This window comes from Lithobates pipiens, unplaced genomic scaffold (genome assembly GCF_037356315.1).
Source record: "Lithobates pipiens isolate NorthernLeopardFrog02 unplaced genomic scaffold, aLitPip1_a1.2 Scaffold_8, whole genome shotgun sequence".
Lineage (NCBI taxonomy): Eukaryota > Metazoa > Chordata > Amphibia > Anura > Ranidae > Lithobates > Lithobates pipiens.
This window is the reverse complement of record NW_027507903.1, coordinates 274460573-274475375: the sequence shown is the minus strand read 5'-3', so window position 1 is coordinate 274475375 and position 14803 is coordinate 274460573. Positions and strand designations below refer to the sequence as shown.

Genomic DNA, 14803 nt, shown 5'->3' with positions numbered 1-14803 from the left:
TAAAGCCTCATACACACGATCAGATTTTCCACAGACAAAACCTCTGACTTTTGTCCAAAGGTGTGTGCCTGGATTTTGTCCTGCATACAAACGGCAAGGAATTGTCGGCCAACAAATATGAATGTAGTGAGGTACTACGTGTTTTTTCAGCTCTTTAGCGCCACCCTTTGGACACCTCCTGCTAATATTGTGTTTGATGAGTATTAATTCTGAACATGCGTGTTTGTACTTTGTACTTTTGTCTGAAGGACTTGTGTACACACGATTGGAAAATCCGACAACAGACTATTGTCAGTGGAAAATTTTAAAGCCAATTTTTAAAATAAACACAAATGTAGTGAGGTTCTACATGGTTTTTCAGCTCTTTAGCACCACCCCTTGGGCTCCTTCTGCTAAATTCGTGTTAGTAGAAGCTTGGTGAGTGTTGATTCGATCTTTTCATTTAGTGCTTTTCAGTTTGTGCTTTTCATTTCATTTACGAATGGCTGTTCGTCAATCAGACATGTTGCGGAATCGGAAGAGATAACGTGTTATTTATTATTGGCCTTGGAGTTATTGCTTTGTCCCAAGTCTAGTCCAGGAACAGGAGGAGGAGGATTTCTTGGACCAAAAATTGGTTGCTTTATAAATCGTGACCAATTATGTCATAAGCCTTTGCTGTGGGAGCGCCAGGAGAATAATCTGGATGATTTTCAGAATTATCTTCGGATGACAGACCCCGGCTTTCACCAACTTTTGGCACTGTTGACCCCCTATATTAAGAAGCAGGACACATGCATGAGGATATTATTTTATTTTTTAGTTGAATAATGATTTTATTTGGTATATTTTCTATATTTTTGGATGCATAGAATGCAATTTTTGGTTAAGTTCTATTGGCAGATAGCAATACGTTTGCCATAACTCCATCAGTATCACCAGCAAAGCAATTTCATTATTATTACAGATAATAAAGAAGAAGAGAATGTATGCTGCATTTCGAGATTTCATAATTTTCCACGTCACAAATGTTAATTCTCCATTACGAATGCTAGTTTACAAGACTAACCGCTTCCAGCTCTTCTTTGCTTCCGAGCATGTTTGTACTTTGGACTTTTGTCCAATGGACTTGTGTACACACACACACTCGGAAAATCAGACAACAGACATTTGTCTGTGGAAGATTTTAAACCCTGCCATGCAACATTTGTCCGCGGAAAATCCAACAACAATTGTCTGCTAGAGCGTACAAATGGTTGAATTTTCTGCCAACAGCCTGTCATCACAAGTTTCCCGTTTGAAAATCCAATCGTGTGTACGCAGCTTTACTGAAGAACACAATGCAAACACGTGGGTCATTATTTAAAAATAACCATAATCAAGCATTAGTTCACTTAAAACTGTAAATCATCAAAATGTTACAACAACAACCCTTTCTATTGTAAAAAGAAAATTACTAAAAAACTTATTAGTATTTAGTTATTTATAGAGACCCCAGTCTCTAGCACACAGGCACATGTTTAAAAATAAAATAATCTGGATCTGTGTGTGGCCTCAGAATCTATAGTGAATATAGAACAAATCTAAGTAAAAGATCCCAGTTCCTATAACCAAATAGGAGCTTTGCCTAATCTGTAATGTGATGGATAGAAATTAGAATACTAAAGTGTTTACTGATTGTATTTGGTGATTTCAATGGGTCCAGATTTGAAACCATGTCCTGTGCTATTGTTCACAGCCAATTCGATTTCATTGTTATCGCTACAGAGAACCGTTAAATTGTTTATGTCCCATTGGTTGTAAAGACTAACAGTACATCATTGTTCTGTGAGTCGTTAATTAAATGAAGCACAATTTCAATAACTACAAATGCATATCTATAAACCTATATATATATCAGATTGTTCATGCCATATTTTAATATTCAGTCAAGGCTACTAAAAAGCAATAAGATATATATATGATCCCAAGCAGCTTAGTTAAAAACATATACAATACTATACAACTACTAGGCGGCAGACAGTATCCACAAACTCCTATATCCATTCTTTGACTGACAGTCAAATTAAAGAAATCAGAGTTTTAGTAAAAAAAATCCCTTTGCCATGACAATATCCATGTACCATGCAACCAGTTTGTTAACCACTTCAATACAGGGCACTTTCACCCCCTTCCTTCCCAGCCCAATTTTCAGCTTTCAGCGCTCTAGCGCTTTCAGTGACAATTGCGCGGTCATGCTACACTGTACCCAAATGAAATTGTTATCATTTTGTTCGCACAAATAGAGCTTTATTTTGGTGTTATTTATTCACGACTCCGTTTTTTTTTTTTTGCGATATAAGCGCAAAAAAAGCGGAAATTTGGGAAAAAAACAATATTTTCTTTTTTCTATTTGAAAAGAAATCCAATAAAATCAAATTTTGTCATAAATTTAAGCCAAAATGTATTCTGCTACATGTTTTTGGTAAAAAAAATTCCGTTAAGTGTATAATAATTGGTTTGTGTGATCACGGACATATGTACGCAAATGATCATGTACATATGTGTGCAGGTGATCACGTACATATGTGTGCAGATAATCATTGGGACATGTGATTTTAGTGGGACATATGTGGGGGACATGTTTTTATTATTAGGGACATGTGTTTTTATTATTTGGGGACATGTATGTTTTGGGGACATGTGTGTTTTGGGGACATATGTGGGGACTGTGTTTTCACTGTGTGGTGTGTTGTGTGTTTACACTACACTGATGATCAGTGAGTAAAAAGCTGTGAAAAGCAGCCCATACTCACTGATCATCAGCCGGCTGCAGCGTTCTGCTCTCCTCTTCTCAGCGGTGACTTCCGTGTGAGGAGAGGAGAGCCGATTGCCTAGCAACCGGCTGTTTGTTTACATCACATGACGGCCGTGATTGGACACGGCCGTCATGTGATCAGGAGGGCCAATCACAGAGCCCTCCTGCCGATCTGAGATGTGCCGTGTCCGGGTGACACGAGCACATCGGGATCGCGCCGCTGCGCGGGCGCGCGCGCGCGCGATCCCGCTGCTCCTGAATGACGTTCCTGAACGTCCTATCAGGAGCAGGCGGCTCCCACCCGGCCGTATATATACATTGGCCGGGTGGGAAGTGGTTAAGGAGGGCATTAAAGGTCTAAACATTTATTAGAATATATTAGGCTTACTGTGCCTAATGTTAAATTTGGCCCTTGTCTATATCATATCTCTAATCAGCCTTCATAATTGAATTGATAAAGTACTAGTGCTCTACACTCATCATGTTTAGCCAAAAAAAAAAGTGTTATGCTTCTAAAGTGCACTATATTTTCCTGTATATAAAACAAAAAACAGAAAAACACTATGCTTGGGTTAGACAACAATAGCTGCCAGCACAAAGAGAGCAGCTAAGGACTTGCAGTATATGGTAATAAAGTGCAGAGCTAAAAAGTCAAGTAACATACTGTACATAATAAACTTAGCATATTTAGGGATAAATATACATAAATTACATAATCTATGTATATTAAAAAAAAGTTTTGTGAATAAAATAATCAATTAAAGTCCATAGTGAATAATAGATAATATTAGATAAAATGTGCCAAAAAAAGATTGACAAACAAAAAAAATGCCTTCTCATTTACCCTAGGCTTCTTTAGCAAGACAGTGGTTGTCTAGAGGTGTGTTTGGGGTTGTTATCATGTTGGAATACTGCCCTGTGGCCAAGTCTCTAAAGGAAAGGATCATTCTCTGCTTCAGTATGTCACTGTTGGCAGTATTTCCTGTTGGCATTCATTGTTCCCTCAATGAACTGTAGCTCCCCAGTGCTGGCAGCACTCATGCAGCCCCAGACCATGACATTCCCACCACCATGCTTGACTCTAGGCAAGACACACTTGTCTTTGTACTCCTCACCTGGTAGCCACCACACACGCTTGACACCATCTGAACCCAATAAGTTTATCTTGGTCTCATCAGATCGCAGGAAATGGTTCCAGTAATCCATGTCCTTAGTCTACCTGTCTTCAGCAAACTGTTTGTGGGCTTTCTTGTGCATCATCTTTAGAAGAGGCTTCCTTCTGGGATGACAGCCATGCAGACTAATTTGATGCAGTGTGCGGCGTATAGTCTGAGCACTGACAGGCTGACCCCCCACCCTTTCAACCTCTGCAGCAATGCTGGCAGCACTTATACGTCTATTTCCCAAGGACAACCTCTGGATATGATGCTGAGCACTTGAACTCAGCTTCTTTGGTTGACCATAGTGAGGCCTGTTCTTAGTGGAACCTGTCCTGTTATACCGCTGTAAGATCTTTGCCACCATGCTGCAGCTCAGTTTCAGGGTATTGGCAATCTTCTTATAGCCTAGGCCATCTTTATTTAGAGAAACAATTCATTTTTTCAGATCTTCAGAGAGTTCTTTGCCATTAGGTGCAATGTTGAACTTCCAGTGACCAGCGATAAAACCAAATTTAACACACCCGCTCTGCATTCACTCCTGAGACCTTGTAACACTAATATATCACATGACATCGGGGAGGGAAAATGGCTAATTGGGCCCAATTTGGACATTTTCACTTAGGGGTGTACTCACTTTTGTTGCCACCAGTTTAGACATTAATGGCTGTGTGCTAAGTTATTTTGAGGGGACAGCAAATTTACACTGTTATACAAGCTGTACATTCACTAATTTACATTGTAGCAAAGTGTAATTTTTTCAGTGTTGTCACATGAAAAGATATACTAAAATATTTACAAAATTGTGAGGGGTGTACTCACTTTTGTGAGATACTGTACACTGCAGCTCCTTGCCAGATTACAATGACCCCTGTGTAAACAGATACTGTAGGTCTTACAGCCCTTAGCAAGATAGAACTGGTCACAATCATTGCTTAACATCCTCCAGAAGATCCTCCAGCACTGCACTTTATTACCACTATATACTCTGCCTGCTTGTGATATAAAATTAAACTAAATGAGAGTTATGGGAGTTCTGGAATTAAGAAATAGATGTATTCAAAAATATGAACATGGATGACATGGATGAGTGAGTTTGGGGTGGAAAAACTTGACTGGACAGCACAGAGTCCTGACCTCAACCTGATATAACACTCCTGAGATGAATTAGAGTAGAGACTGCGAGCCATGCCTTCTCATTCACATCAGTGTCTGACCTCCCAAATGTGCTTCTGGAAGAATGGTCAAACATTCCCATAGACACACTCCTTATGAAGAGCTTTCCCAAAAGTGTTGAAGCTGTTAAAGCTGCAAAGGGTGGGCCAACTCAATATTGAACCCTATGGACTAAGACTGGGATACCATTAAAGTTCATGTGCATGTAAAGGCGTATATATATATATATATATATATATATATATATATATATATATATATATATATATATATATATTAGATATTTTTTTATGTATATATATATATACTGTAAGCAGCTATAAAACTAATGTGGGGTTGTACTTTCTTATGTGGCTATTGTGTTTTAAATGTACAATTACTATTTTTTTGTTATTCTGAACTTTATTGCTTTAACATCAAAGTACTGCCCATAAATGTAACCACTTACACATTTTTTTTCAGACATGGGCGGTATCAATCTTCAGACTATTTCTCTGGGCCAAGGCCAAGGTCCTATTGCTCGAAAAATGATTGAAAAGGTAAAGTGCTATAAAGTGCTAAAGCAGAAGCTTGGGAGATATTGTAGCAAGACTGGCACTTACACAAAGATTTGTACAGAAAAAAATGTTTTCCATGCAATAGTGAACACATTTCTTTATTAATTTTGATAATAAAAAAGGGGTTTGGGTAATAAGTATTTTTTAAAGAAAAATTGGTTTAGATGGGTCACCTTGACATACAGTAATCACATTAACAACTTAAATCCAACAACATCGGCAAAAATTGTAGTAAACTATCATATTGTTAGTTGTTGGCAGTAAACTATTATAAGCAAGCCAAATGTGTTAGTAGAAAAAAGTAAAAAAAAGTGTATTTGATGAGTTAAATATCAGTGAATTAATACTCAAGCAGGGTAAGTGAGATATTTATGAGACCCAATATGATAACATAAGACTAAAAGTAAAATGTTTGTACCAGCATGAATTGTTACCCAGGCATCATACATACTGTTTATGTATTATTGCCTTGCCAGAATTATATACATTAGATAAGATACTTTACCTATCAGTGTGTTGAAAAACTGCAAAACTTTTGTTAGGTATCACTGTCCACCACATAAAAGCATACAATCATAATAAGTTAATAAAATGAAAGCATTCTAAAGGCAACATATATACGTTATATTACACCTGAATTATTTTTGCATTAACAGTGCTACTTAAAACTAACCTTGCTTTCACAATTCATCTACAGCTCTAGGGAAAAAGCTTTTATTCCCAAAATTTTTTTTTTTTAATTATGACTTCTATGCATTAAATCATAGCATAGCTTAGTCTAAAATGTCTGATATCATATGTAAATAAGATGAACTTCATAGTGTTAATAAAGTCGATTTTACCTCACTAGATGCTGCATGTTTAATTTGGATTTTCTTATTTCACCAAACAACCTACAGTTATTAGCATTTATTTAATTAAGTTTTTACATATTTAGTTGAAATGCATGAGATGACTCAATTCACAAGGGTTCTCTGGGACCTAAAGGCCCATTTCTAGTACATGTGAATCACATAGGTTTTGAGATTCCCTCTCACTTTCTTGTAAACTTGGACATGGCTCTTTTTTGTCTAGCTGGAAATCAGTACACAACAATTTTGTGTTTTTACTTGGTCAGTAATTGAATGGGGGAAGGTCCCAAAAAATGTCTACCTCTAGAGTAAATTTATAATTTTTGTATATGATTTTTTGGTACCATTTTGGACACATTAGAGTTGATATACTAAAAGCAAATAGATTGTGCCCTTTGCAAGTGCAGTTGCAGTTGGCAAAATACAGCTTCACTAATTGTCCTTAGTAAATGTAATGTGGTAAAGTCTCTAGAAGTGAAGTAGCTGTAGATCTGAGGGGGACATGCAAGGAAAATAAAAAACAGCATTTTAGCTTGCACATGATTGGATGATAAAATCAGCAGAGCTTCCCCTCATTTCAGATCTACCCCTCAGGTTTACGGTGACTGCACTTCCAAGTGCACTTTGCACTTGTAGTTTGCACTTGTAGTGCAAAGTGGATTTCCCTTTCTTTCATAAATAACCCCCTTTGTAAAGAATACCAAATAAGGTGCAAGGAAAAAAATGTTAAAAGGATTTTTTTATGCACAAGATTGGATGATGCTGATCAGCAGAACTTTACCACATTTACTAAGCTCTGGGAATACAACTGCACTTGCAAAGGGCACAGTCTATTTGTGTTTAGTAAATCTACACCATTGCTAGAAAGTTTCATGAAGGCAACTTGGAGTTGACCACCACGCATGGACATGGAAGATAATTATGTAACACAGATGTGCCCAAAGTTAATTTTGTACTACACTACTGGCAGACTTGGAGGAAACATATTACTTTTTCTAATCAGTTAACTGCAGTATATAACAGGACTACTTTTGGAAAAATATCCCCTTTAAAGAGTATATAAATCTCACAATGCACATAACAAGTTACTTTTAACTGCAGCTCTGCAATAATATATGAAATATTTTACGCAGGTAACTTTTGCACTTTCTTTTACTTTTTCATATCTCATAAATATATTACGGAGAAATTGTATCAAAAGGCCAAGCATCTATTATTTCTTCACAATGACACTCATTTAATACCCATTAAAATGCAAATATGTCTATGATTTTTAAATCAGGGAATTAACATTAACAGTTGGATGATTGATTAAAGGTCACGGAGTCTGTATAACTTAATTTCTCGGATAATAATTGTGTTTGGGTTTTCTCCAGATTGTTTGGGATTCACTGTTAATTTTATCTGTTGACAGGTGAATAATTTGCTTGTTAACTTATTATTCAAAATATTGGTGCATTATTGCAGGCAGCAGAAGAAGGAACTTGGGTCGTGCTTCAGAACTGCCACTTGGCCACAAGTTGGCTCACAGAGCTTGAACACATCTGTGAAGAAGTGATCACAGATCCTGAAAAGACCAAGTCTAGCTTTCGCTTATGGCTGACTAGTTACCCATCCCAAGATTTTCCTGTATCAGTCCTACAAAATGGAATAAAGATGACCAATGAACCCCCAAAGGGACTAAGGGCAAACCTGCTGAAGTCATACCTCAGTGATCCAATTTGCAATCCGGCTTTCTTTAATGACTGTAATAAACCAAAGGTAGGCTTCTTTTACTGTGTCAGTGCATTCAACAAGCTTATTAGTGTCTAGGACCAACATTCACAAAGCTTGACTGGAAAGGAGGACAATTGATGTTAAAACCAGTATCAATGTGGTATTCATTAATGACTTCAATAGTTATGCTTTTCAGTTCCAAATAATATGTGGTTAGTTAACTAATAAATCCCTTTGTTGCTGGGTTTCAGTGCTTAGTTACAATGCTTTCAATAGACGCCTTGTGGTGAGAAGAGGAGGAACTCTTGTGTCAAAGAAATACATGAATTTATAATGGGGATTTCTTTTCTAGGAAGGTTTCATTTAATAATTATCTATACAAAAGATCTCCATAGTTGTAGTTGTCAACCTGCTGCAGATCAACATTAATCTTTCTGATTTGGCCATATGTGTCTTGATTCAAAGTTATAACAAATGCCTTTCGGTTTTAGGCTGAAATCCAGGCAAAAACAAATACTGTGTGAATACAAGAAGCATGTGTAATATTCCTTGAATCTTGGTGTCTATGTGTATTTATTCCAGATCTCTGCAGTAATCCAGTGTGAATCTTTAGCTCTGTGCAAGTACTTCTTGTAATAAAGACTGGTCACTGCTGCTGTTTTCTTATGCAGGGTAATTAGTCTTGTCTCCGCCCCCTCCTGTAGTTTTCTGCAGGCAACCCTGTAGTTGGTGGAGCTCCTGGGCCCCTCCCACAGCTCTTCCCTCTACACAGTCTATGTGCAGCACAGGGATAATATCACTGCTACGTTTATCATGTAATATTAAGGTTTGCAAATGCATTTGGTATACGCAAAGTGGGTTTATATCCTTTGTGGCTATTGATAAATATATTTAAATTAAAGTGCCGAAAGTTCAGCTTTAATGTAGCTGCTCATGAATTTTGTACTTGTCATATAGATCTAAACATGTAATAGCACATAATCCCTCTTCTACTTCATTATGTTCTTTTAGAACATAATCTCAGTTCATGACTTTCATTAAATGATAATAAGATAACCATGCCCTTTACTTAGTTTATATAAGGAGTATAAGTTACATTAGCAATATAACCTAGTTACAGAAGAACGCAGTTGAAGCATCCAGTAAAGAAATTATTATATGAAGTGAACCTTTCAGCCATTGTAGATGTTTATTAATACAAATCCTGCCTAAGAGCAGACATCACAAAATGCTTGCTATTGCATTCATTGTGTATGCATGCCTGTGCCCCCTGTTTTGTGCTGTGGTTCCATCCTCTAACCTCTACATCACTGCTAAGCCCTGTAGTGACATAGAAGCCAGAGGATGGAACTACAGCTCACAGCAGGCATCCAACACTTACAGAAGCTGGCCCCCCGTATACACAGATTGGGGCCCTCCCTCTAATTTCTGCTGTTTTCTGTGTTTTTTGCAGCCTGGTCATTAAAAATCTACTGCTGGGCCGCCTGTCTCTAAATTTGAATGGGACGCTACTTCTGCTATATTAGTACATCCCAAATACTTTGGGTTGTATTTTTAAGCATATTCCTTGAATAATCATGGAGATTTTTTTTTTTTTCCAAACCTTTTTCTTTCTTTGTTTATTATACAAGGTAAAATACTCATATAGTGCTAATCGTTTTTTGATTTGCCTTACAGTATATAATTGGTCATAAAACTGAAATTATGATCATTTTAACATTCTGTTTTTAAATCACACCATAAACCAATTCTGGAAATATGCCAACAACTTTATGAGCAACAATTAATTGTTTTATAAATATTATATGAGTGCATGCCTTTTTATAACCAAACCATTTAATGTCCTAAAAAAGCGTTTACTTGATATATTCCTAAACATCCCAACAACAGCAGTGACGATACTGTGAAATTGGGGCAATAAATAATGAAAACTGACCTTTTAATCTGCACATCTTGTCCACTGCAATTGGCAGGGTTCATATTAAATACAAAGAAGAGAATGCTAATCCAAAGAATGGGATCCCTTGTTTTCATGCTCCATCATCAAAATGTCAACAGAAATGATAGTTCCTAGGATAGGGGAAATTCTCTTTGCAGCTGTGCTGAGAGGTCTCTTGACATGTATGCCAACAAAAATCCAGTCACATCACTCAGATTTTTCATCTTCCAGTTTATTTTGTTGTATGTCTGCTGTAGAGTAACCTTGTCGTGATTGAAAGATAGCTGAACTATTGCAAGAATATTCTGCGCCATGTAATGACTTGTTCAATATGTCATCGTTCTAGTTTCATAAATGTACAGCACATTGTCTGACACTTCTTCTGGCATGCTTGCAAGTACATAGAAACAGACACAAACTGCAAATTACCATATATATTTTATTATGCCTCATACAACCGAAATGCAACTAATGTCCACTCACCCACGCTATAGTGACAAAAAAAAAAAACGTATGTGAAAAACAATAAAAAGCTGCTGCCACGATACATTTAGGAGGAGATTTACTAAAACTGTTGCAGACCGAATCTGGTGTAGCGGTCCAAAGTAACCAATCAGCTTCTAACTTCAGCATTTTCAATTAAGCTTTGACAATAATATGTAGAAGATTGGTTACTATGCACTGCTGCACCAGATTCTTTCTGCACCAGGTTTAGTAAATCTCCCCCATAATGTCCAAAAATCTCTAATGAGAGAAGACAGCGCTCACAATATCTGTGCAGTTTTCAACATAAGTAGAAAATATATAACATTTCTAATTCTTTGTGAAAATGAATGAAAAAAGTCACACATAAAAAAATTGTGATCGGGGATCAGTGTTCCTTGTTGAATAGTAACTTAAGTCTTACAAAAGGTGATAGCACTCTTCCACTCAAATGTGCCCCAAATCCTCACACCGCACTTACCAGGTCAAAATTACTTTTTGAATAAACAAAAAAGTCAAATTGCGCCAACGAAACAAGGGATATCCCACTTGGTAACCACCTCTCCAGAATCCCATGTGGTAATTATGGATGCCCAACATGTCCAGGAAGAAACAGGGGGGGTAGCTTCTCATAGTGTAAAATTGGATATTAAATAAGTTTAAAAGCAAAATCAAATGCACTTACATTAGCAAAGAGCAAACTCATGTTTACTCATGTTTACACCAGGAGTTGCTTCTGTGCCCTCCATTGTGCATTCCAGACACTGGAAGGGGCATCACTTGAGGTCCTGTCCTATGCGTTTCATCATTAAACTGCAATGTCTTTAGGATGAGATCTTAAAGAGACACCAGCAAACACTGAATTCTGGAAAGGTGCTTACCAAGTGGGATACCCCTTGCACAGTTTGATTTTCTTGTTAATTCAAGAAGTAATTTTGATCTAGTAAGTGTGGTATGAGGATTTTGAACACATTGGAGTGGAAAAGTGCTATCACCTTTTGTGACACCTAAGTTACTGTTTAACAAGTGACACTTGTTTGGATTTTATATGAGTGACCTATTTCATTCATTTTCACCAAGAATTAGAAATATTATGATTTCTACTTATGTAGAAAAATGTATGGCTATTGTAAGCACTGTCTTCTCTCATTAAAAAGGTTAAGTTAGTAAAATTCAACTAATGTATAATTAGGGGTTCCATCGAATCACAGTAAAAAAAAAAATCTAGACCTAAAGACAACCATTTGTGTGTAGCTGTGTGTAGAAAACTGACTATATTCAATCTTTATTATTATACTGTACTGTACAAGACATTTTTTTTTAAATTTAGCTTTACCTAGTTTTTTGATAAGCTTGGCACTTTGGCTCATGTTCCAGGCACAGTTGCTGCACATGAACTGCCTGAAATCCCTCACTGCACACACAAAAGGTGGGAGGCAGGGTGTGAGGTCATGTAGTTGACAAGCAGCAAATGGGAGATTTCAGGTGGCCTCTGATCTTGTGATTATGCAGCAGTTGCAACACCTAAAATTTCTATCCTGACAGCTTAGTCTTTAGTTGAAATGTTAATGGGGTAAACTGGATTTTCTTCTCTACGTTGCTATTTTCTTCCACGATGAACACAGAACAATCGTGTTTTATATCTATATAGATAGATACATCTATTTATATATAGATAGATATCTATATATATGTGTATATATATATATATATATATATATATATATATATCTGTGTGTGTGTGTGTGTGTGTATAATATACAATGTGTGTTTGTATATATATATATATATATATATATATATATATATATATACAGTATATATATTTGTAAGATTCCTCTCGTGAGCCTGTGACTTGGGCTGTGAAAGAGATTGGGTGGGACCACACTCTGGCCTTCTCAGTCCAGAGGTCCACCCAGAGGCGGCTCTATAATTAGGCAAATTAGTCGGTAGCCTAAGGCCCCGCCCTAACAGGGGCTTCGCGGCTGCCTAATTTGCCTATTGCAGTGTTTACCAGTGGTGGTTTCCCAGTCTGTTATGCTGCAAATTCACCAGCTCTGCGGCGATCTACCCGTCAATCACAGACAGCTGACAGGTCGATCGAGTAGCGCGGGAATCAGCTGTAATAAATACTTACTGTCCTCTCTAATGTCACGCAGCTCCCCGGCGGCCCCTCCCCTCCTCTTGTCCATCCCAGGTTATGTCACAAGCATACAACGAGGGGAGGGGAGGGGCCGCCGGGGAGTAGCATGACATGGGAGAGGATAGTACACCTGGGATGGATGAGAGGAGGGGATGGACAAGAGGAGGGGAGGGGAGGGGAGAGGCCGCCGGGGAGCAGCACGACATGAGAGAGGACAGTAAGGACTTATTACAGCTACTTCCCACGATACTTTGCATTTAAAGAAAACTGAAAGGAAAGTGTACCCTGCTATGCCCAGTACTCTGATGTGCACTGTACCCTGTGCCCAGTACCCTGATGTGCCCCATACCCTGTGCCCAGTACCCTGATGTGCCCCATACCCTATGCCCAGTACCCTGATGTGCCCCATATCCTGTGCCCAGTACCCTGATGTGCCCCATATCCTGTGCCCAGTACCCTGATGTGCCCCATACCCTATGCCCAGTACCCTGATGTGCCCCATATCCTGTGCCCAGTATCCTAATGTGCCCCATATCCTGTGCCCAGTACCCTGATGTACCCTGTACCCTGTACCCAGTACCCTGATGTGCTCTGCTGTTCTACATACCCTTTGCCCATACCCTGATGTTCCCTGCTGTGACCCCTACCCTGATGTGACCAATACTCTGCACCCTACTGTGCCTGTACAATGCTGTGCGCCCCATGCCCTGTTGTGTGCCTTGTGATAAGCCTTGCTGTGTACCCCATGTTATTCTGCTTGCCCCATGGTGTGCCCCATGCCCAGCTGTGAGCCCCTTAAAGTTCCCCATGTTCTGCTGTGAGCCCCATGATGTACCTCATGTTTTGCTGTGTGCCCTGTGATGTGTCCCATGCCCTGCTGTGTGTCCTATGCCCTGATATGAGAACCATGATGTGCCCTATGTTCTGCTGTGTGCCCCATGATGTTATCAAGGTTCTGCTGTGTGCCCCATGATGTGCCCCATGTTCTACTGTGTGTCCCATGGTGTGCCCAATGTTCTGCTGTGTGCCCCATGATGTGCCCCATGTTCTGCTGTGTGCCCCATGATGTGCCCCATGTTCTGCTGTGCCCCGTGTGTGCCCCATGTTCTGCTGCGTGCCCCATGATGTGCCCAATGTTCTGCTGTGTGCCCCATAATGTGCCCTGCCCACCCCCCGTATTGTCTCCTGACCTCCTGTGCTCTGCCCTGCTATCCCCTGTACACTGCTTATCTCAAGTTAAAACCAGAACTGAGCATCTGTGGGGAAAAAAAGCATAAGTTTCACATAAAATAGTTAAGTTCTAAGATTTGTTTTTATTATTTAAAGTGGTTGTAAACCCTCATGTTTTTTTCATCTTAATGCATCCTATGCATTAGTGTGAAAAAACTTCTGTCACTCAGCAGCCCCCCCCCATTTTTCTCACCTGAGCCAGTTCGTCCCCACGCCGGAGACGCTCTCTACCTCTCTGGCCGGGGGTTCTCGGCTCTTGACTGCATAGATTGATAGCAGCGCAGCCATTGGATCCCGCTGATGTCAATTAAATCCAATGACGCAGGCCGGGGCTGAGTCCAGCATTCTGTGTCTATGGACACAAATGCTGGACATAGGAGAGCGTGCGCAAGGTAACACCCAGGGAGAACTTCTGCTAGGTAGTTTTCCAATGCGGGGAGGTGCCGCGAGCACCATTGGGGGACCCCAGAAGAGGATGTTTGGGGCCACTCTGTTCAAAACTAACTGCACAGTGGAGGCAAGTATATGTTTGTTATTTTTTTTTTTTAAACAAGGGTTTAAAACCCCTTTAATGCTATTTTTTAGAATGTTTTTATATCACAGCTCGCTGATCATGCCAATGTTCCATGAGCTGTAGATCTGAACACTACAGGTTACAGCACACCTAAATTGTTAGCCCCACTCCTGAATCCCCAATGACCCATACCCCAGTTCATTTTTTGTATTTTTCCCATTATGGGCATGAGTGGGGCCTCATGTGTAAGTTTTGTCTAAG

The 14803-nt window shown here is 39.0% G+C and overlaps 1 protein-coding gene across 1 annotated transcript in view; it reads left to right on the top strand.

Moving 5' to 3' along the window:
• LOC143962680 (dynein axonemal heavy chain 3-like) overlaps positions 1-14803 on the top strand; it is a 2426925-nt gene that overhangs the window by 2274601 nt on the left and 137521 nt on the right. Inside the window, exons 69-70 of the mRNA XM_077472045.1 lie at positions 5572-5648; positions 7985-8278. Coding sequence (XP_077328171.1) covers positions 5572-5648; positions 7985-8278 — 371 coding nt within the window. The remainder of the gene's footprint in view (positions 1-5571; positions 5649-7984; positions 8279-14803) is intronic.